This window comes from Oncorhynchus nerka, linkage group LG9a (genome assembly GCF_034236695.1).
Source record: "Oncorhynchus nerka isolate Pitt River linkage group LG9a, Oner_Uvic_2.0, whole genome shotgun sequence".
NCBI classification, from domain to species: domain Eukaryota; kingdom Metazoa; phylum Chordata; class Actinopteri; order Salmoniformes; family Salmonidae; genus Oncorhynchus; species Oncorhynchus nerka.
The window spans coordinates 4502591-4524853 of NC_088404.1; the positions used below are offsets into that span (position 1 = coordinate 4502591).

At 41.3% G+C, this 22263-nt stretch overlaps 1 protein-coding gene across 1 annotated transcript in view; it reads right to left on the reverse strand.

The window, feature by feature from the left end:
- Positions 1-22263, reverse strand: part of pkp3a (plakophilin 3a) — a 66964-nt gene that overhangs the window by 27717 nt on the left and 16984 nt on the right. Inside the window, exons 2-7 of the mRNA XM_065022777.1 lie at positions 12408-12499; positions 10386-10577; positions 9901-10044; positions 8594-8833; positions 7900-8091; positions 7209-7369 (exon numbers count right to left, since the gene is read on the reverse strand). Coding sequence (XP_064878849.1) covers positions 7209-7369; positions 7900-8091; positions 8594-8833; positions 9901-10044; positions 10386-10577; positions 12408-12499 — 1021 coding nt within the window. The remainder of the gene's footprint in view (positions 1-7208; positions 7370-7899; positions 8092-8593; positions 8834-9900; positions 10045-10385; positions 10578-12407; positions 12500-22263) is intronic.

A 22263-nucleotide genomic window follows, 5' to 3' on the forward strand; every position in this document is an offset into this window, starting at 1 on the left:
AAGAGTGGCGGCTGTTATAGCAGCAATGTTCCAACATCTAAAGGAAAGCCTTCCAAGAAGAGTGGAGGCTGTTATAGCAGCGATGTTCCAACAACTAGTGGAAAGCCTTCCCAGAAGAGAGGAGGCTGTTATAGCAGCGATGTTCCAACATCTAGTGGAAAGCCTTCCCAGAAGAGTGGAGGCTGTTATAGCAGCAATGTTCCAACATCTAGTGGAAAGCCTTCCCAGAAGAGTGGAGGCTGTTATAGCAGCAATGTTCCAACATCTAGTGGAAAGCCTTCCCAGAAGAGTGGAGGCTGTTATAGTAACAATGTTCCAACAACTAGTGGAAAGCCTTCCCAGAATACTGGAGGCTGTTATAGCAGCAATGTTCCAACATCTAAAGGAAAGCCTTCCCAGAAGAGTAGAGGCTGTTATAGCAGCAATGTTCCAACATCTAGTGGAAAGCCTTCCCAGAAGAGAGGAGGCTGTTATAGCAGCAATGTTCCTACATCTAGTGGAAAGCCTTCCCAGAAGAGTGGAGGCTGTTATAGCAGCAATGTTCCAACATCTAGTGGAAAGCCTTCCCAGAAGAGTGGAGGCTGTTATAGTAACAATGTTCCAACAACTAGTGGAAAGCCTTCCCAGAATGCTGGAGGCTGTTATAGCAGCAATGTTCCAACATCTAAAGGAAAGCCTTCCCAGAAGAGTGGAGGCTGTTATAGCAGCGATGTTCCAACAACTAGAGGAAAGCCTTCCCAGAAGAGAGGAGGCTGTTATAGTAACAATGTTCCAACAACTAGTGGAAAGCCTTCCCAGAAGACTGTAGGCTGTTATAGTAACAATGTTCCAACAACTAGTGGAAAGCCTTCCCAGAAGACTGTAGGCTGTTATAGTAACAATGTTCCAACAACTAGTGGAAAGCCTTCCCAGAAGACTGGAGGCTGTTATAGTAACAATGTTCCAACAACTAGTGGAAAGCCTTCCCAGAAAACTGGAGGCTGTTATAGCAGCAATGTTCCAACATCTAAAGGAAAGCCTTCCCAGAAGAGTGGAGGCTGTTATAGCAACAATGTTCCAACATCTAGTGGAAAGCCTTCCCAGAAGAGTGGAGGCTGTTATAGCAGCAATGTTCCAACATCTAGTGGAAAGCCTTCCCAGAAGAGTGGAGGCTGTTATAGTAACAATGTTCCAACAACTAGTGGAAAGCCTTCCCAGAATGCTGGAGGCTGTTATAGCAGCAATGTTCCAACATCTAAAGTAAAGCCTTCCCAGAAGAGTGGCGGCTGTTATAGCAGCAATGTTCCAACAACTAGTGGACAGCCTTCCAAGAAGAGTGGAGGCTGTTATAGCAGCGATGTTCCAACAACTAGTGGAAAGCCTTCCCAGAAGAGAGGAGGCTGTTATAGCAGCAATGTTCCAACATCTAATGGAAAGCCTTCCCAGAAGACTGGAGGCTGTTATAGCAGCAATGTTCCAACAACTAGTGGAAAGCCTTCCCAGAAGAGTGGCGGCTGTTATAGCAGCAATGTTCCAACATCTAAAGGAAAGCCTTCCAAGAAGAGTGGAGGCTGTTATAGCAGCGATGTTCCAACAACTAGTGGAAAGCCTTCCCAGAAGAGAGGAGGCTGTTATAGCAGCAATGTTCCAACATCTAGTGGAAAGCCTTCCCAGAAGAGTGGAGGCTGTTATAGCAGCAATGTTCCAACATCTAGTGGAAAGCCTTCCCAGAAGAGTGGAGGCTGTTATAGTAACAATGTTCCAACAACTAGTGGAAAGCCTTCCCAGAATACTGGAGGCTGTTATAGCAGCAATGTTCCAACATCTAAAGGAAAGCCTTCCCAGAAGAGTGGCGGCTGTTATAGCAGCAATGTTCCAACAACTAGTGGACAGCCTTCCAAGAAGAGTGGAGGCTGTTATAGCAGCGATGTTCCAACAACTAGTGGAAAGCCTTCCCAGAAGAGAGGAGGCTGTTATAGCAGCAATGTTCCAACATCTAATGGAAAGCCATCCCAGAAGACTGGAGGCTGTTATAGCAGCAATGTTCCAACAACTAGTGGAAAGCCTTCCCAGAAGACTGGAGGCTGTTATATTAGCAATGTTCCAACAACTAGTGGAAAGCCTTCCCAGAAGAGTGGAGGCTGTTATAGCAGCAATATTCCAACATCTAGTGGAAAGCCTTCCCAGAAGAGTGGAGGCTGTTATAGTAACAATGTTCCAACAACTAGTGGAAAGCCTTCCCAGAATGCTGGAGGCTGTTATAGCAGCAATGTTCCAACATCTAAAGGAAAGCCTTCCCAGAAGAGTGGCGGCTGTTATAGCAGCAATGTTCCAACAACTAGTGGACAGCCTTCCAAGAAGAGTGGAGGCTGTTATAGCAGCGATGTTCCAACAACTAGTGGAAAGCCTTCCCAGAAGAGAGGAGGCTGTTATAGCAGCAATGTTCCAACATCTAATGGAAAGCCTTCCCAGAAGACTGGAGGCTGTTATAGCAGCAATGTTCCAACAACTAGTGGAAAGCCATCCCAGAAGACTGGAGGCTGTTATAGCAGCAATGTTCCAACAACTAGTGGAAAGCCTTCCCAGAAGAGTGGCGGCTGTTATAGCAGCAATGTTCCAACATCTAAAGGAAAGCCTTCCAAGAAGAGTGGAGGCTGTTATAGCAGCGATGTTCCAACAACTAGTGGAAAGCCTTCCCAGAAGAGAGGAGGCTGTTATAGCAGCAATGTTCCAACATCTAGTGGAAAGCCTTCCCAGAAGAGTGGAGGCTGTTATAGCAGCAATGTTCCAACATCTAGTGGAAAGCCTTCCCAGAAGAGTGGAGGCTGTTATAGTAACAATGTTCCAACAACTAGTGGAAAGCCTTCCCAGAATGCTGGAGGCTGTTATAGCAGCAATGTTCCAACATCTAAAGGAAAGCCTTCCCAGAAGAGTGGCGGCTGTTATAGCAGCAATGTTCCAACAACTAGTGGACAGCCTTCCAAGAAGAGTGGAGGCTGTTATAGCAGCGATGTTCCAACAACTAGTGGAAAGCCTTCCCAGAAGAGAGGAGGCTGTTATAGCAGCAATGTTCCAACATCTAATGGAAAGCCTTCCCAGAAGACTGGAGGCTGTTATAGCAGCAATGTTCCAACAACTAGTGGAAAGCCATCCCAGAAGACTGGAGGCTGTTATAGCAGCAATGTTCCAACAACTAGTGGAAAGCCTTCCCAGAAGAGTGGCGGCTGTTATAGCAGCAATGTTCCAACATCTAAAGGAAAGCCTTCCAAGAAGAGTGGAGGCTGTTATAGCAGCGATGTTCCAACAACTAGTGGAAAGCCTTCCCAGAAGAGAGGAGGCTGTTATAGCAGCAATGTTCCAACATCTAGTGGAAAGCCTTCCCAGAAGAGTGGAGGCTGTTATAGCAGCAATGTTCCAACATCTAGTGGAAAGCCTTCCCAGAAGAGTGGAGGCTGTTATAGTAACAATGTTCCAACAACTAGTGGAAAGCCTTCCCAGAATACTGGAGGCTGTTATAGCAGCAATGTTCCAACATCTAAAGGAAAGCCTTCCCAGAAGTGTAGAGGCTGTTATAGCAGCAATGTTCCAACATCTAGTGGAAAGCCTTCCCAGAAGAGAGGAGGCTGTTATAGCAGCAATGTTCCTACATCTAGTGGAAAGCCTTCCCAGAAGAGTGGAGGCTGTAATAGCAGCAATGTTCCAACATCTAGTGGAAAGCCTTCCCAGAAGAGTGGAGGCTGTTATAGTAACAATGTTCCAACAACTAGTGGAAAGCCTTCCCAGAATGCTGGAGGCTGTTATAGCAGCAATGTTCCAACATCTAAAGGAAAGCCTTCCCAGAAGAGTGGCGGCTGTTATAGCAGCAATGTTCCAAAAACTAGTGGACAGCCTTCCAAGAAGAGTGGAGGCTGTTATAGCAGCGATGTTCCAACAACTAGTGGAAAGCCTTCCCAGAAGAGAGGAGGCTGTTATAGCAGCAATGTTCCAACATCTAATGGAAAGCCTTCCCAGAAGACTGGAGGCTGTTATAGCAGCAATGTTCCAACAACTAGTTGAAAGCCTTCCCAGAAGAGTGGAGGCTGTTATAGCAGCAATATTCCAACATCTAGTGGAAAGCCTTCCCAGAAGAGTGGAGGCTGTTATAGTAACAATGTTCCAACAACTAGTGGAAAGCCTTCCCAGAATACTGGAGGCTGTTATAGCAGCAATGTTCCAACATCTAAAGGAAAGCCTTCCCAGAAGAGTAGAGGCTGTTATAGCAGCAATGTTCCAACATCTAGTGGAAAGCCTTCCCAGAAGAGAGGAGGCTGTTATAGCAGCAATGTTCCTACATCTAGTGGAAAGCCTTCCCAGAAGAGTGGAGGCTGTTATAGCAGCAATGTTCCAACATCTAGTGGAAAGCCTTCCCAGAAGAGTGGAGGCTGTTATAGTAACAATGTTCCAACAACTAGTGGAAAGCCTTCCCAGAATGCTGGAGGCTGTTATAGCAGCAATGTTCCAACATCTAAAGGAAAGCCTTCCCAGAAGAGTGGCGGCTGTTATAGCAGCAATGTTCCAACAACTAGTGGACAGCCTTCCAAGAAGAGTGGAGGCTGTTATAGCAGCGATGTTCCAACAACTAGTGGAAAGCCTTCCCAGAAGAGAGGAGGCTGTTATAGCAGCAATGTTCCAACATCTAATGGAAAGCCTTCCCAGAAGACTGGAGGCTGTTATAGCAGCAATGTTCCAACAACTAGTGGAAAGCCTTCCCAGAAGACTGGAGGCTGTTATATTAGCAATGTTCCAACAACTAGTGGAAAGCCTTCCCAGAAGAGTGGAGGCTGTTATAGCAGCAATGTTCCAACATCTAGTGGAAAGCCTTCCCAGAAGAGTGGAGGCTGTTATAGTAACAATGTTCCAACAACTAGTGGAAAGCCTTCCCAGAATACTGGAGGCTGTTATAGCAGCAATGTTCCAACATCTAAAGGAAAGCCTTCTCAGAAGAGTAGAGGCTGTTATAGCAGCAATGTTCCAACATCTAGTGGAAAGCCTTCCCAGAAGAGAGGAGGCTGTTATAGCAGCAATGTTCCTACATCTAGTGGAAAGCCTTCCCAGAAGAGTGGCGGCTGTTATAGCAGCAATGTTCCAACATCTAGTGGAAAGCCTTCCAAGAAGTGTGGAGGCTGTTATAGCAGCAATATTCCAACAACTAGTGGACAGCCTTCCAAGAAGAGTGGTGGCTGTTATAGCAGCAATGTTCCAACAACTAGTGGACAGCCTTCCAAGAAGAGTGGAGGCTGTTATAGCAGCGATGTTCCAACAACTAGTGGAAAGCCTTCCCAGAAGAGAGGAGGCTGTTATAGCAGCAATGTTCCAACATCTAGTGGAAAGCCTTCCCAGAAGAGTGGAGGCTGTTATAGCAGCAAAGGGGGGGGGGACCAACACCTTATTAACGGCCATGATTTTTGAATGAGATGTTTGACAAGCAGGTGTCCACATACTTTTGGTTATGTAGTTATTCAAGACAAGCCTATACCTGGAATGAAAATCATAGGCTACTCAATTGAGAATCACCTTTGAATAAGTTTTTTGTCCTGTGTCTGGGAAACTGGCCCTCTGTGTATGACAGGGTTGAGGTCAATTACATTCAAAGGAAGTACACTGAAATGAGGCAAACTGAGGTAAAACTCAACCCTGGTATCTGATTAGGTAAACTGAGGTAATACTTGACCAGCTAGGCCAACATGATTCACAGATTTCACTGCCATGGTATAATTATGTGCCTGTGTGAATGGTAACTCATCTTAATTAAGGTAGCACACTGTGTTTTTTTTTCTCCATCTGCTGCGCTAACCGCTAGGCGCCAGGTGTTTGTGTGTGACATGTGAAGCCTAAAACTGCTGTGGTACCACACCCAAACCAGTCCTGCAACTTAAGGGAGCAACGCGGGAGTCGTCTCAGAATCCATAGCTGTTACACACATAGAAACACTTACACACTCTTCACATACACTGCTGCTACTGTTAATGATCTATCCTGATTGGTCACTTTTAACTGACTTTTAACTCTGCGTTGTTGGTTAAGGGCTCGTAAGTAAGCATTTCACAGTAAAGTCTACACCTATTGTATTAGGCATGTGACCAATAACATGTGACCAATAACATGCGACCAATAACATTTGACCAATAAGATGTGACCAATAACATGCAACCAATAAGATGTGATTAATAACATGTGACCAATAACATGTGACCAATAACATGTGACCAATAACATGTGATTTATATTATTACAGTACATGTAACATACATGCACCCAGGGGTATTTGCAGCTTGACCCTCATGTACTGCACCCAGGGGCAATGCAGCTTAACCCTCATGTTCTGCACCCAGGGGCAATGCAGCTTGACCCTCATGTTCTCGTCTTAACTGTGTATGAAATTTCTGTTGTTCGCTACACATGGACAATAAAGTTGTATTCTATTCTATTATATTGTCATTGTGTATCCAGTCCTTACTCTTGAGGTTTCCCATGGTGCCAGTCATGTCTTACCCACTGAGGTTTCCCCCATGCTGCCAGTCATGTCTTACCCACTGAGGTTTCCCATGCTGCCAGTCATGTCTTACCCACTGAGGTTTCCCATGCTGCCAGTCATGTCTTACCCACTGAGGTTTCCCCCATGCTGCCAGTCATGTCTTACCCACTGAGGTTTCCCATGCTGCCAGTCATGTCTTACCCACTGAGGTTTCCCATGCTGCCAGTCATGTCTTACCCACTGAGGTTTCCCCCATGCTGCCAGTCATGTCTTACCCACTGAGGTTTCCCATGCTGCCAGTCATGTCTTACCCACTGAGGTTTCCCCCATGCTGCCAGTCATGTCTTACCCACTGAGGTTTCCCATGCTGCCAGTCATGTCTTACCCACTGAGGTTTCCCCCATGCTGCCAGTCATGTCTTACCCACTGAGGTTTCCCATGCTGCCAGTCATGTCTTACCCACTGAGGTTTCCCCCATGCTGCCAGTCATGTCTTACCCACTGAGGTTTCCCATGCTGCCAGTCATGTCTTACCCACTGAGGTTTCCCATGCTGCCAGTCATGTCTTACCCACTGAGGTTTCCCATGCTGCCAGTCATGTCTTACCCACTGAGGTTTCCCATGCTGCCAGTCATGTCTTACCCACTGAGGTTTCCCATGCTGCCAGTCATGTCTTACCCACTGAGGTTTCCCCCATGCTGCCAGTCATGTCTTACCCACTGAGGTTTCCCATGTTGCCAGTCATGTCCATCTGTCCGTCGTAGATGTCCATGCCCCTCCCGACACTGTGCATGCTCTTGATAGACATGGTCCTGGGAAGAGAGGCCTGTCTCTGTTGCTGCATCATCATCAGATTCCCCTGAGACCCTGACGACACCTACAAATAATACATCATAATAATAATAAAAATACAAAATTATAATATGAATAATAATTATAGGTTTGAATTTGTATAGCGCTAAGGCATTTCAAAAATATATATAATAGCTAATAATAGTAATATGACAGATAAACATCGAGGCAGGTAAAATAGTGATGGTGTAGCAGTTGCTAAGAGTACTTCTCAGATTAGACCCGGCCCGTCATGATCCTTGGGCTATGTGAAAATAAGGGGGCTCACCTCCCAGTGTTGTTATATAGTATATACAGTATACACACATATATATATATATATATATACGGTATATAGTCTTATAGTGTGTTGTATTTCTTATAGTGTATTATAATGTGTTTTATTGTTCTACTGTATTATAATGTGTTTTATTGTTGTACTGTATGATAGTGTGTTGTATTGTTGTACTGTATTATAGTGTGTTGTATTGTTCTACAGTATTATAGTGGGTTCTGTATGTTGACCTCACAAAATACATTTACGTGCAAATGAAATGAACATATCGTTACCCTCACCTGGCCCATCACGAACCCACCTCCTCCATCCCCTCCACCGACGCTGCTGTTCCCCCCGGGGGGGAAGGTAGACGCCCCGGAAGTGGATCCCATGGACATCCTGTTGTTCCTGTTGTTGATCCTGTTGAGGGTGCGAAACGCTGGTCCTTTAAAGGAATGCTGCTGCTGGACTGACATCATCTCCTCTCCCCCCTACCGGATGTTACAAACATATGTATTAAAAAAATATATATATATATTTTTATTTTACTAGGCAAGTCAGTTAAGAACAAATTCTTATTTTCAATGACGGTCTAGGAACAGTGGGTTAACTGCCTGTTCAGGGGCAGAACAACAGATTTGTACCTTGTCAGCTCAGGGATTTGAACATGCAACCTTTTGGTTACTAGTCCAACACTCTAACCACTAGGCTACCCCACTAGGCTATCAAAAAAATACATGTTTTTACAGTGAAAAAGGTGTACTGTGACATGTTAAAAATGCCTTTGCTTTGACAAAGAACCATGTTCTATAAATATGTACATTTATTTTGCAAAGTGAGCGGTGTGGTCAGCATGTAAATCTAGTTAGGAGTGCATTGTTTTTTCCTAAATACATTTCAATTGTATAAGAAACAGGTTATCAAGTCAATTCACATGCCATGCAAACGAAATGTGTTAATCTTGTGTCAAATTTCCGGTAGGGCTCCACCAACCATCATCTCCCCTCCGCTCTGGGCTAGTGTCCCGCTGAGTGAGCGCCTCATGGGTACCATGGACCCCTGTCCTCCTATTCCTCCTCCTCCTGCCTGTCTCATTTGTGTCCCTGAGCTGTAGGCTCCTCCGCTAACAGTGCTGTAGACAGACTGCTGGCGGCTGAATGTGGCATCGCGGTCTGAGACCAGGCTGCAGCCATCGCTGACGTCTGCAGCCACCCAGGCTGCCACCGGAGACGGCTGAGAACAAGAATCAGAAACAGAATCAGGAAGTGTTGTTGCCAAGCGATGAACTGGTACAGGAACAAAGGAATTTATCTTGGTGTGGATATAACAGTTCATCATCAACATCCACATCAATCCACATCCACATCAATCCAGATCCCCATCAATCCAGATCCCCATCAATCCAGATCCCCATCAATCCACATCCCCATCAATCAATATCCCCATCAATCCAGATCATTATCAATCCAGATCATTATCAATCCAGATCATTATCAATCCAGATCCCCATCAATCCAGATCCCCATCAATCCAGATCATTATCAATCCACATCCCCATCAATCAGATCCCCATCAATCCACATCCACATCAATCAGATCCCCATCAATCCAGATCATTATCAATCCAGATCATTATCAATCCACATCATCATCAATCCAGATCCCCATCAATCCACATCCACATCAATCAGATCCCCATCAATCCAGATCATTATCAATCCAGATCATTATCAATCCACATCATCATCAATCCAGATCATTATCAATCCAGATCATTATCAATCCACATCCCCATCAATCCACATCCCCATCAATCCACATCCCCATCAATCCAGATCCCCATCAGTCCAGATCATCATCATCATCATCATCATCATCATCATCAATCCACATCATCATCCATCCACATCATCCACATCATCATCCATCCACATCATCCACATCATCATCCATCCACATCATCCACATCATCATCCATCCACATCATCCACATCATCATCCATCCACATCATCCACATCATCATCCATCCACATCATCCACATCATCATCCATCCACATCATCCACATCATCATCCATCCACATCATCATCCATCCACATCATCCACATCATCATCCATCCACATCATCATCCATCCACATCATCCACATCATCATCCATCCACATCATCCACATCATCATCCATCCACATCATCCACATCATCATCAATCCAGGTAGAAAGACAACAATACAGATACATAGAACAACACTTCACGTTCACACAATAAACACACAAAACATAATATATAAATGACTATACCTGTGCAGGCAGGTTCTGGAGCCTCATGGAACGCAGAGAGGCCTCTGGGTCTGGCCCAGGGCCACGGCTCATCGTCCGGATCACAGTGGACATCTGTTGGCCCCTCATGTTGCCCCCTCCTCCTCCCCGGTAGAACCCTCCTCCCTGTAGAACAAAACATAAATAAACCAGAACCATGGAATTTACAGTATATTACTCTAAACACACTAATTAAAGTAATTATTACTGTATACTAAATACTGTAACTATAGTGAAGTAATTATAATTCATAATTCAAATATATTTCTTATGTGGTATAGATTCAGTACACATAGATGTATACAGTACACAGAATAGAATAAATAATTAAAATACAATAAATGATTAAAATACAATAAACCATTAAATTACAGTAAATAATTCAAATACAGTAAATAATTCAAATACAGTAAATTATTAAAATACAACAAATCATTAAAATACAGTGAATCCTTAAAAAATGTTACCTGGTAGCCCCCTCCTCCTAGGGAACCCCCTCCTGTGCGCATGTCATCAAGGTACTTGTACCCTCCACCTCCTCCTCCACCTCCTCCTCTTCCACCTCTTCCTCCACCTCCCATGGTGACCCTCTGACCACCTCCCAGGTCCACCGCCGAGTGGGAGGAGAAACCGCCTGAGTAGTGAGACATATTGGGAGCCTGGGGGAGGAGGAATAGGAGGGGAGAAAGAGGAGGGGAGGAAGGAGGAGGAATGAGGAGGAGGAGGAGAAGAAGAGGAAGGAGGAGGAGGAGGAGAAGAGGAGGAAGGAGGAGGAGGAGGAGGAGAAGAGGAGGAAGGAGGAGGAGGAGGAGAAGAGGAGGAAGGAGGAGGAGGAGGAGAAGAGGAGGAAGGAGGAGAAGGATGGGAGGAGAAGAAGAAGAATAAAGAAGAAGACGTTTAACTTCTAACCCCCTGAGACACAACCCCCCCTAGAAAGCTTAGGGGCACAATGGAACAGAGGCTTGTTGAATCATCATTCGATTCTGTAAATGCAATAGGTCACTGTCATAAAAGGGAGTGGTTGACGCAAATGAAAGTCTGTGCACCTACATTGTGTAACGCTAATTGTAAAGTCATGGGAAATTGTTGGGGTTTCGATTTTCATTTAATTTATTAATGGAGTTCTTTATGTTGCTGCTATATTACCCTGTCATCTGAATGATGTACTTAAATAATCTACTGGATATTTGCTGAATCTATTACAAAAAAAACACAATATACGTCCGGAAAAATATTACATTCATTAAATCAATGAAAGTTCATTCAACAATGCAGTTGTGTAATGGTGTCATAGTCTAATGACGTCTGCTATGCTAACGTGAGGTTCAAACATTATGACTGTGAGATGTGGAGGAATCTGGAGGGTGGAAACATTATGACTGTGAGATGTGGAGGAATCTGGAGGGTGGAAACATTATGACTGTGAGATGTGGAGGAATCTGGAGGGTGGAAACATTATGACTGTGAGATGTGGAGGAATCTGGAGGGTGGAAACATTATGACTGTGAGATGTGGAGGAATCTGGAGGGTGGAAACATTATGACTGTGAAATGTGGAGGAATCTGGAGGGTGGAAACATTATGACTGTGAGATGTGGAGGAATCTGGAGGGTGGAAACATTATGACTGTGAGATGTGGAGGAATCTGGAGGGTGGAAACATTATGACTGTGAGATGTGGAGGAATCTGGAGGGTGGAAACATTATGACTGTGAGATGTGGAGGAATCTGGAGGGTGGAAACATTATGACTGTGAGATGTGGAGGAATCTGGAGGGTGGAAACATTATGACTGTGAGATGTGGAGGAATCTGGAGGGTGGACTTTACGTCCTGGAGAGATTGGTGCAGAGCTGCTGGGAAAATACCACACTTCCAGAGAAGACCTAACTCACTGGCTCTCTGGCACACTGCCTTGTGAAACCATCCCACTGTGTATTTACAGGAAGCTGCAGAGACCATACACAGAGTATACTGTCCACATGTTCATGGAAACAGATAGTGTCTATAATGTCTCTATCTCTTTATTTGGCGATGACGAACCGCTCAGGTCTTCATGGGCCTTTTGCTTGAACACATTATCTGACATCCAGGAACCACTGGATGTGTAATGGATGCAATATTTTCCTAAGAGTAAGAATATGTTCTGATAGGACGGTAATTGTTTGTAATACCTAGTGCCTAAGACTACCACTCACCACGACAGGTCTGGAGGCTGTGTAGACAGGACTACCACTCACCATGACAGGTCTGGAGCCTGTGTAGACAGGACTACCACTCACCATGACAGGTCTGGAGCCTGTGTAGACAGGACTACCACTCACCACGACAGGTCTGGAGCCTGTGTAGACAGGACTTACCACTCACCATGACAGGTCTGGAGCCTGTATAGACAGGACTACCACTCACCACGACAGGTCTGGAGGCTGTGTAGACAGGACTACCACTCACCATGACAGGTCTGGAACCTGTGTAAACAGGACTACCACTCACCATGACAGGTCTGGAGCCTGTGTAGACGTAGGACTTGGAGCTGAACCCTGGGTTGAAGGTCTGGTACTTCATTGTTGAAGATCCGCCGTGTTCTAGAAAACAAAAGAGAGGGAAAATCTGACGGTCATTAAAGCCTGATCCAAAGCCTGATCCAATTTAAAGACAACACTAAGGAGGGACCTGAATCAGCACACCAAAGCCTGATCCAATTTAAACACAACACTAAGGAGGGACCTGAATCAGCACACCAAAGCCTGATCCAATTTAAAGACAACACTAAGGAGGGACCTGAATCAGCACACCAAAGCCTGATCCAATTTAAACACACCACTAAGGAGGGACCTGAATCAGCACACCAAAGCCTGATCCAATTTAAACACACCACTAAGGAGGGACCTGAATCAGCACACCAAAGCCTGATCCAATTTAAACGCAACACTAAGGAGGGACCTGAATCAGCACACCAAAGCCTGATCCAATTTAAACACAACACTAAGGAGGGACCTGAATCAGCACACCAAAGCCTGATCCAATTTAAACACAACACTAAGGAGGGACCTGACATTTAAAATATATATATATTTTTAATTTAACCAGGCAAGTCGGTTAATGATGAATTCTTATTTCCGACAGCCTACTCCAGCCAAACCCCGACGACGCTGGGCCAGATGTACGCGGCCCTATGGGACTCCCAATCACGTCCGGGTTTTGATACAACCTGGATTCGTACTGGGTACAATAGTGACACCTCCTGCAATGAGAAGCAGTGCCTTAGACCGTCGCGCCACTCGGAAGCCCAACAAAACAACGAGGCCTTGTGTTTTTTTTTTTACCGCAACCAACACACCCATAACAAACATTGAAATGACATTGACATAACTAGTATAATGATATGGGATATGACATCGTAAAACTTGTTGGGACATTTTATTATGACTGGATACAAGGTCCAGTGTGGTTATAACTGTAGGTCCCTTCATAAAGTAAGGTTCACACAGACAGGTGTTGTAGACAGCTACATAGACTGTTAAACAGCCACCACTAACATTGAGTAACTGCTGCCAACACACTGACTCAACTCCAGCCACTTTAATAATGGGAATTGATGGGAAATGATGTAAATATATCACTAGCCACTTTAAACAATGCTACCTTATAGAATGTTTACATACCCTACATTATTCATCTCATATGCATACGTATATACTGTACTCTATATAATCTACTGCATCCTTATGTAATACATGTATCACTAGCCACTTTAACTATGCCACTTTGTTTACATACTCATCTCATATGTATATATTGTACTCGATACCATCTACTGTATGCCGCTCTGTACCATCACTCATTCATATATCTTTATGTACATATTCTTTATCCCCTTACACTTGTGTCTATAAGGTAGTAGTTTTGGAATTGTTAGCTAGATTACTTGTTGGTTATTACTGCATTGTCGGAACTAGAAGCACAAGCATTTCGCTACACTCGCATTAACATCTGCTAACCATGTGTATGTGACAAATAAAATGTGATTTGATTTAGTAGGAGAGTACAGGTGTTAGACAGCTGAGGGGGAATTCCCACCCGAGATAAGCCAGCGTAAATGGAACATAATTCCTTCTTTTGTTTTTTAAATGCACTTTTCTCTCCACGCATATTCTGATCGGGAATATGGAGATCAAATAAATGAAGGTGTGGTCGGAGGTGTCTACAGAAATAACACCATTGTCCACGCACCGTCATTTTCAACTTGATAAGAGCTATTGATAAGAGCTATTGATAAGAGCTATTGATAAGAGCTATTGATAAGAGCTAGGTAAATGAGCATTCCGTTTCGATAAGGGGATTGTAAATTTAAATGATTTTTATTTGATCTATTTGACCTTATAATTGCTGGAGATGAATGTGAACCAAGTCATATATCAACATATATCAACATATCACATTTTCCACGGTGAAGTTGGTGAAATGCTGGCCTTATAACATGCTGAGATGATATTTGGAGACCCAAGCTGTAGGCTTCTGTAGCCATTCACAAATCACAGTATAAACCTACCAGGTCGATTTATGGTTTCTACAATGTTTTAATTATATGCTCAGACTTTTCACTATAATATTTATAATTTGTATCATGCAAAACATTAGCCACTAATCGTTAGCCACCGTCAGTTATACCCATATACATTTATAACTGTCTCTTTAGTGTTAGTTTCCTTACATTTATAACTTTAGTGTTAGTTTCCTTACATTTATAACTTTAGTGTTAGTTTCCTTACATTTATAACTTTAGTGTTTAGTTTCCTCACATTTATAACTTTAGTGTTAGTTTCCTTACATTTATAACTGTCTCTTTAGTGTTAGTTTCCTTACATTTATAACTTTAGTGTTAGTTTCCTTACATTTATAACTTTAGTGTTAGTTTCCTTACATTTATAACTTTAGTGTTAGTTTCCTTACATTTATAACTTTAGTGTTAGTTTCCTTACATTTATAACTGTCTCTTTAGTGTTAGTTTCCTTACATTTATAACTTTAGTGTTAGTTTCCTTACATTTATAACTGTCACTTTAGTGTTAGTTTCCTTACATTTATAACTTTAGTGTTTAGTTTCCTCACATTTATATCTTTAGTGTTAGTTTCCTCACATTTATAACTTTAGTGTTAGTTTCCTCACATTTATAACTTTAGTGTTAGTTTCCTCACATTTATAACTGTCTCTTTAGTGTTAGTTTCCTTACATTTATAACTTTAGTGTTAGTTTCCTCACATTTATAACTGTCTCTTTAGTGTTAGTTTCCTTACATTTATAACTGTCTCTTTAGTGTTAGTTTCCTCACATTTATAACTTTAGTGTTAGTTTCCTCACATTTATAACTTTAGTGTTAGTTTCCTCACATTTATATCTTTAGTGTTAGTTTCCTTACATTTATAACTTTAGTGTTAGTTTCCTTACATTTATAACTTTAGTGTTAGTTTCCTTACATTTATAACTTTAGTGTTAGTTTCCTCACATTTATAACTTTAGTGTTAGTTTCCTCACATTTATAACTTTAGTGTTAGTTTCCTCACATTTATAACTTTAGTGTTAGTTTCCTTACATTTATAACTGTCTCTTTAGTGTTAGTTTCCTCACATTTATAACTTTAGTGTTAGTTTCCTTACATTTATAACTGTCTCTTTAGTGTTAGTTTCCTCACATTTATAACTGTCTCTTTAGTGTTAGTTTCCTCACATTTATAACTGTCACTTTAGTGTTAGTTTCCTTACATTTATAACTTTAGTGTTAGTTTCCTTACATTTATAACTTTAGTGTTAGTTTCCTTACATTTATAACTTTAGTGTTAGTTTCCTCACATTTATAACTTTAGTGTTAGTTTCCTTACATTCTGTCTCTTTAGTGTTAGTTTCCTCACATTTATAACTTTAGTGTTAGTTTCCTCACATTTATAACTGTCTCTTTAGTGTTAGTTTCCTTACATTTATAACTTTAGTGTTAGTTTCCTCACATTTATATCTTTAGTGTTAGTTTCCTCACATTTATAACTGTCTCTTTAGTGTTAGTTTCCTCACATTTATAACTGTCTCTTTAGTGTTAGTTTCCTTACATTTATAACTTTAGTGTTAGTTTCCTCACATTTATAACTTTAGTGTTAGTTTCCTCACATTTATAACTTTAGTGTTAGTTTCCTCACATTTATATCTTTAGTGTTAGTTTCCTTACATTTATAACTTTAGTGTTAGTTTCCTTACATTTATAACTTTAGTGTTAGTTTCCTTACATTTATAACTGTCTCTTTAGTGTTAGTTTCCTCACATTTATAACTTTAGTGTTAGTTTCCTCACATTTATAACTTTAGTGTTAGTTTCCTCACATTTATAACTGTCACTTTAGTGTTAGTTTCCTCACATTTATAACTTTAGTGTTAGTTTCCTTACATTCTGTCTCTTTAGTGTTAGTTTCCTTACATTTATAACTTTAGTGTTAGTTTCCTCACATTTATATCTTTAGTGTTAGTTTCCTTACATTTATAACTTTAGTGTTAGTTTCCTTACATTTATAACTTTAGTGTTAGTTTCCTTACATTTATAACTGTCACTTTAGTGTTAGTTTCCTCACATTTATAACTGTCACTTTAGTGTTAGTTTCCTTACATTTATAACTGTCACTTTAGTGTTAGTTTCCTCACATTTATAACTGTCTCTTTAGTGTTAGTTTCCTCACATTTATAACTGTCTCTTTAGTGTTAGTTTCCTCACATTTATAACTGTCACTTTAGTGTTAGTTTCCTCACATTTATAACTGTCTCTTTAGTGTTAGTTTCCTCACATTTATAACTTTAGTGTTAGTTTCCTTACATTCTGTCTCTTTAGTGTTAGTTTCCTTACATTTATAACTTTAGTGTTAGTTTCCTCACATTTATAACTGTCACTTTAGTGTTAGTTTCCTCACATTTATAACTGTCTCTTTAGTGTTAGTTTCCTTACATTTATAACTTTAGTGTTAGTTTCCTCATATTTATAACTTTAGTGTTAGTTTCCTTACATTTATAACTTTAGTGTTAGTTTCCTTACATTTATAACTTTAGTGTTAGTTTCCTTACATTTATAACTTTAGTGTTAGTTTCCTTACATTTATAACTGTCACTTTAGTGTTAGTTTCCTCACATTTATAACTTTAGTGTTAGTTTCCTCACATTTATAACTTTAGTGTTAGTTTCCTTACATTCTGTCTCTTTAGTGTTAGTTTCCTTACATTTATAACTTTAGTGTTAGTTTCCTCACATTTATAACTTTAGTGTTAGTTTCCTTACATTTATAACTTTAGTGTTAGTTTCCTCACATTTATAACTTTAGTGTTTAGTTTCCTCACATTTATAACTTTAGTGTTAGTTTCCTCACATTTATAACTTTAGTGTTAGTTTCCTTACATTCTGTCTCTTTAGTGTTAGTTTCCTTACATTTATAACTTTAGTGTTAGTTTCCTCACATTTATAACTTTAGTGTTAGTTTCCTTACATTTATAACTTTAGTGTTAGTTTCCTCATATTTATAACTTTAGTGTTAGTTTCCTCACATTTATAACTTTAGTGTTAGTTTCCTTACATTTATAACTGTCTCTTTAGTGTTAGTTTCCTCACATTTATAACTTTAGTGTTAGTTTCCTTACATTTATAACTTTAGTGTTAGTTTCCTCACATTTATAACTGTCACTTTAGTGTTAGTTTCCTTACATTTATAACTGTCACTTTAGTGTTAGTTTCCTCATATTTATAACTTTAATGTTAGTTTCCTCACGTTTATAACTGTCACTAGTTAGTTTCCTTACAATTTGCATCGTTCCATTACATTGTTAGTTTACCTTTCTTTCCTGTTTGACATTTGTGTGGTTGTTCCTGAGGATCGCTTGCTATAGTAGATCATATTAGGCTAACCTATTATAATAATTTGGGACATGAACACTCTTCGGGGGGAAAAAAGGTGGTAAACAGAATCCTCTATGGTTTGTCCCCATAGAGGAATAATTGTTTTGTGCTGCAGTACCATGAGGTTCTAGGTAGAAGCCTGTGCCTTCCAAAGAACTCATTTGGAGTGTTTTTTTTCTATTTGAACCATTATGGAACGCAACCCACATGTTGGAACGCAGCCCACATGTTGGAACGCAGCCCACATATTGGAACGCAGCCCACATGTTGGAACGCAGACCCACATGTTGGAACGCAGCCCACATGTTGGAACTCAGCCCACATGTTGGAACGCAGCCCAAATGTTGGAACGCAGCCCACATGTTGGAACGCAGCCCACATGTTGGAACGCAGCCCACATATTGGAACGCAGCCCACATGTTGGAACGCAGCCCACATGTTGGAACGCAGCCCACACGTTGGAACGCAGCCCACACGTTGGAACGCAGCCCACATGTTGGAACGCAGCCCACATGTTGGAACGCAGCCCACACGTTGGAACGCAGCCCACACGTTGGAACGCAGCCCATATGTTGGAACGCAGCCCACATGTAGCAGTTTGAACCTGGAGCTCACGGTTCAACGATGACCCGGATCGTTGTCATCACAGTTCCACGATTAGTGAGGATTATCAGGGTAGATTTATAGGACTACTGGTCAACCCTTCATGGATTGAACAATTGAATATTGAAGAATAAAACCACTGTATTTTGTTTTTGTCAGGCACTCCAAATCGTTTTTTAAAAATATTATTATTCATAAATACTTTCCTAACACCTATAATAATATAGAAGATCAGAGTATTTTTTTAAATCTAACACTTGGTGCCGAAAAGGAGACCTGTATGCCTGTATTTACTCGGCATTCTTTCATTGATCCGTAATATTCTGAACCGTTCTCTCCATATATTTTAGTGTCGAGAAAATGTAAGGAACACCGTATTTAAAAGGATTAGATACATATACTGAAAACCTAATATAAATAAATATATATAATATATATATAATAATATAATAATATAAATAAACATATACTGAATGAAAACTTCCATGAGAAAATATGCTGGTCTGCAAGTGGGAGGGTTTTCAGTAGTTGAATTACATGTGTTCAGCATGTGAAGGGAACCACGCCTGCAAAGCCCATCCCGCACCTGCATACGCTAAGTCTAAGTCTAAGTCTAAGTCTAAGTCTAAGTCGTAATCAGGCACCTGCATACGCTAAGTCTAAGTCTAAGTCTAAGTATGAAGTCTAAGTCTAAGTCTAAGTCTAAGTCTAAGTCGTAATCAGGCACCTGCATACGCTAAGTCTAAGTCTAAGTCTAAGTCGTAATCAGGCACCTGCATACGCTAAGTCTAAGTCTAAGTCTAAGTCTAAGTCTAAGTCGTAATCAGGCACCTGCATACGCTAAGTCTAAGTCTAAGTCTAAGTCGTAATCAGGCACCTGCATACGCTAAGTCTAAGTCTAAGTCTAAGTCTAAGTCTAAGTCGTAATCAGGCACCTGCATACGCTAAGTCTAAGTCTAAGTCTAAGTCGTAATCAGGCACCTGCATACGCTAAGTCTAAGTCTAAGTCTAAGTAAGTCTAAGTCGTAATCAGGCACCTGCATACGCTAAGTCTAAGTCGTAATCAGGCACCTGCATACGCTAAGTCTAAGTCTAAGTCGTAATCAGGCACCTGCATACGCTAAGTCTAAGTCGTAATCAGGCACCTGCATACGCTAAGTCTAAGTCTAAGTCGTAATCAGGCACCTGCATACGCTAAGTCTAAGTCTAAGTCTAAGTCGTAATCAGGCCCAGAGAGAACAGCGGTAAGAGGAAAGGTATCTCTTGTCATAATTACACCTAATAATGTAAACTAATTAACTGGACCTTCTGCATGAATTATACAATACCGACAACTCAGGTTCCTGTTTACTCACACACACACACACACAAGCACACCTTCGCACACACACACGCACGCACACGCACACACACACACACACACACGCACGCACGCACGCACGCACGCACACACACACACATATACAAGCACACCTTTGCGCGCACACACACACAAACACACTACCCATTACACCAACATGTGATCATCTATATTCTGACCTGGTTGTCAATGGTTACCTGACAGTCAGGAGGACAACAATACTGATCCAGTACCTGCGTCACACCAGCCTGACCTGGGTGCAAATAGCATTTGTTTTCTTTCAAATACTTTGAGCATGTGAGCAAGCCTGTAGAGCTGCAGGGGCGGGATTAGCATCGGGGCTGTTCCATTGGATGTACTACTTCAGACAAGTTGGAATAAAGCACAGTTAAAGGATTTAAAAGAAAACAACCCAGCGTCCTCAGGAGAGAGAGACAGCGGCTTAATAACTGCTGCTGTGTAAGTGAAGCCCTGAGAGAGAGACAGAGACAGAGAGACACAGAGACAGAGACAGAGACAGAGAGACTCAGAGACAGGGAGACACAGGGACAGAGACAGAGAGACACAGAGACAGAGACAGAGAGACACAGAGAGAGACAGAGAGACACAGAGACAGAGACAGAGACAGAGAGACACAGAGACAGAGACAGATACAGAGAGACACAGAGACAGAGACAGAGAGACACAGAGACAGAGACAAAGAGACAGAGACAGAGAGACTCAGAGACAGAGAGACACAGGGACAGAAAGACACAGAGACACAGAGACAGAGAGACACAGAGACAGAGACAGAGAGACTCAGAGACAGAGAGACACAGGGACAGAAAGACACAGAGACAGAGACAGAGAGACTCAGAAACAGGGAGACACAGGGACAGAGACAGAGAGACAGAGACAGAGAGACACAGAGACAGAGACAGAGAGACACAGAGACAGAGACAGACAGAGACAGAGACAAAGAGACAGAGACAGAGAGACTCAGAGACAGAGAGACACAGGGACAGAAAGACACAGAGACACAGAGACAGAGAGACACAGGGACAGAAAGACACAGAGACAGAGAGACAGAGAGACACAGAGACAGAGACAGAGAGACTCAGAGACAGAGAGACACAGGGACAGAAAGACACAGAGACAGAGAGACACAGAGACAGAGACAGAGAGACACAGGGACAGAGACACAGAGACAGAGACAGAGAGACTCAGAGACAGAGAGACACAGGGACAGAAAGACACAGAGACAGAGACAGAGATGTATGTTGTTGTTGTTCTATAACATACATATTGTTATTGTTGTTGTTCTATAACATATTTGTACAGTAGCTACTGCAAATGGCGACATAAACAAAGTGCATCCTGTCCCAGAGGAATATGTTACTGAGGAATATGTTACTGAGGAATATGTTTGAGAGGAATATGTTTGTGAGGAATATGTTTGTCAGGAATATGTTTGTGAGGAATATGTTTGTCAGGAATATGTTTGTGAGGAATATGTTTGTCAGGAATATGTTTGTCAGGAATATGTTTGTCAGGAATATGTTTGTCAGGAATATGTTTGTGAGGAATATGTTACTGAGGAATATGTTTGTCAGGAATATGTTACTGAGGAATATGTTTGTCAGGAATATGTTTGTGAGGAATATGTTTGTGAGGAATATGTTTGTGAGGAATATGTTTGTCAGGAATATGTTTGTCAGGAATATGTTACTGAGGAATATGTTTGTCAGGAATATGTTACTGAGGAATATGTTTGTGGGGAATATGTTTGTCAGGAATATGTTTGTCAGGAATATGTTTGTGAGGAATATGTTTGTGAGGAATATGTTTGTCAGGAATATGTTTGTGAGGAATATGTTTATCAGGAATATGTTTGTCAGGAATATGTTTGTCAGGAATATGTTTGTCAGGAATATGTTACTGAGGAATATGTTTGTCAGGAATATGTTACTGAGGAATATGTTTGTGGGGAATATGTTTGTCAGGAATATGTTACTGAGGAATATGTTTGTCAGGAATATGTTTGTGAGGAATATGTTTGTCAGGAATATGTTACTGAGGAATATGTTTGTCAGGAATATGTTTGAATATGTTTTGAGGAATATGTTTGTCAGGAATATGTTTGTGAGGAATATGTTTGTCATGTTTGTGAATATGTTTGTGAGGAATATGTTTGTCAGGAATATGTTTGAATATGTTTGTGAGGAATATGTTACTGAGGAATATGTTTGTGAGGAATATGTTTGTGAGGAATATGTTTGTCAGGAATGTTTGTCAGGAATATGTTTGAGAATATGTTTGTGAGGAAATGTTTGTGAGGAATATGTTTGTGAGGAATATGTTTGTCAGGAAAATGTTTGAATGTTTATGAATATGTTTGTGAGGAATATGTTTGTCAGGAATATGTTTGAGGAATATGTTTGTCAGGAATATGTTTGTGAATATGATATATGTTTGTGAGGAATATGTTT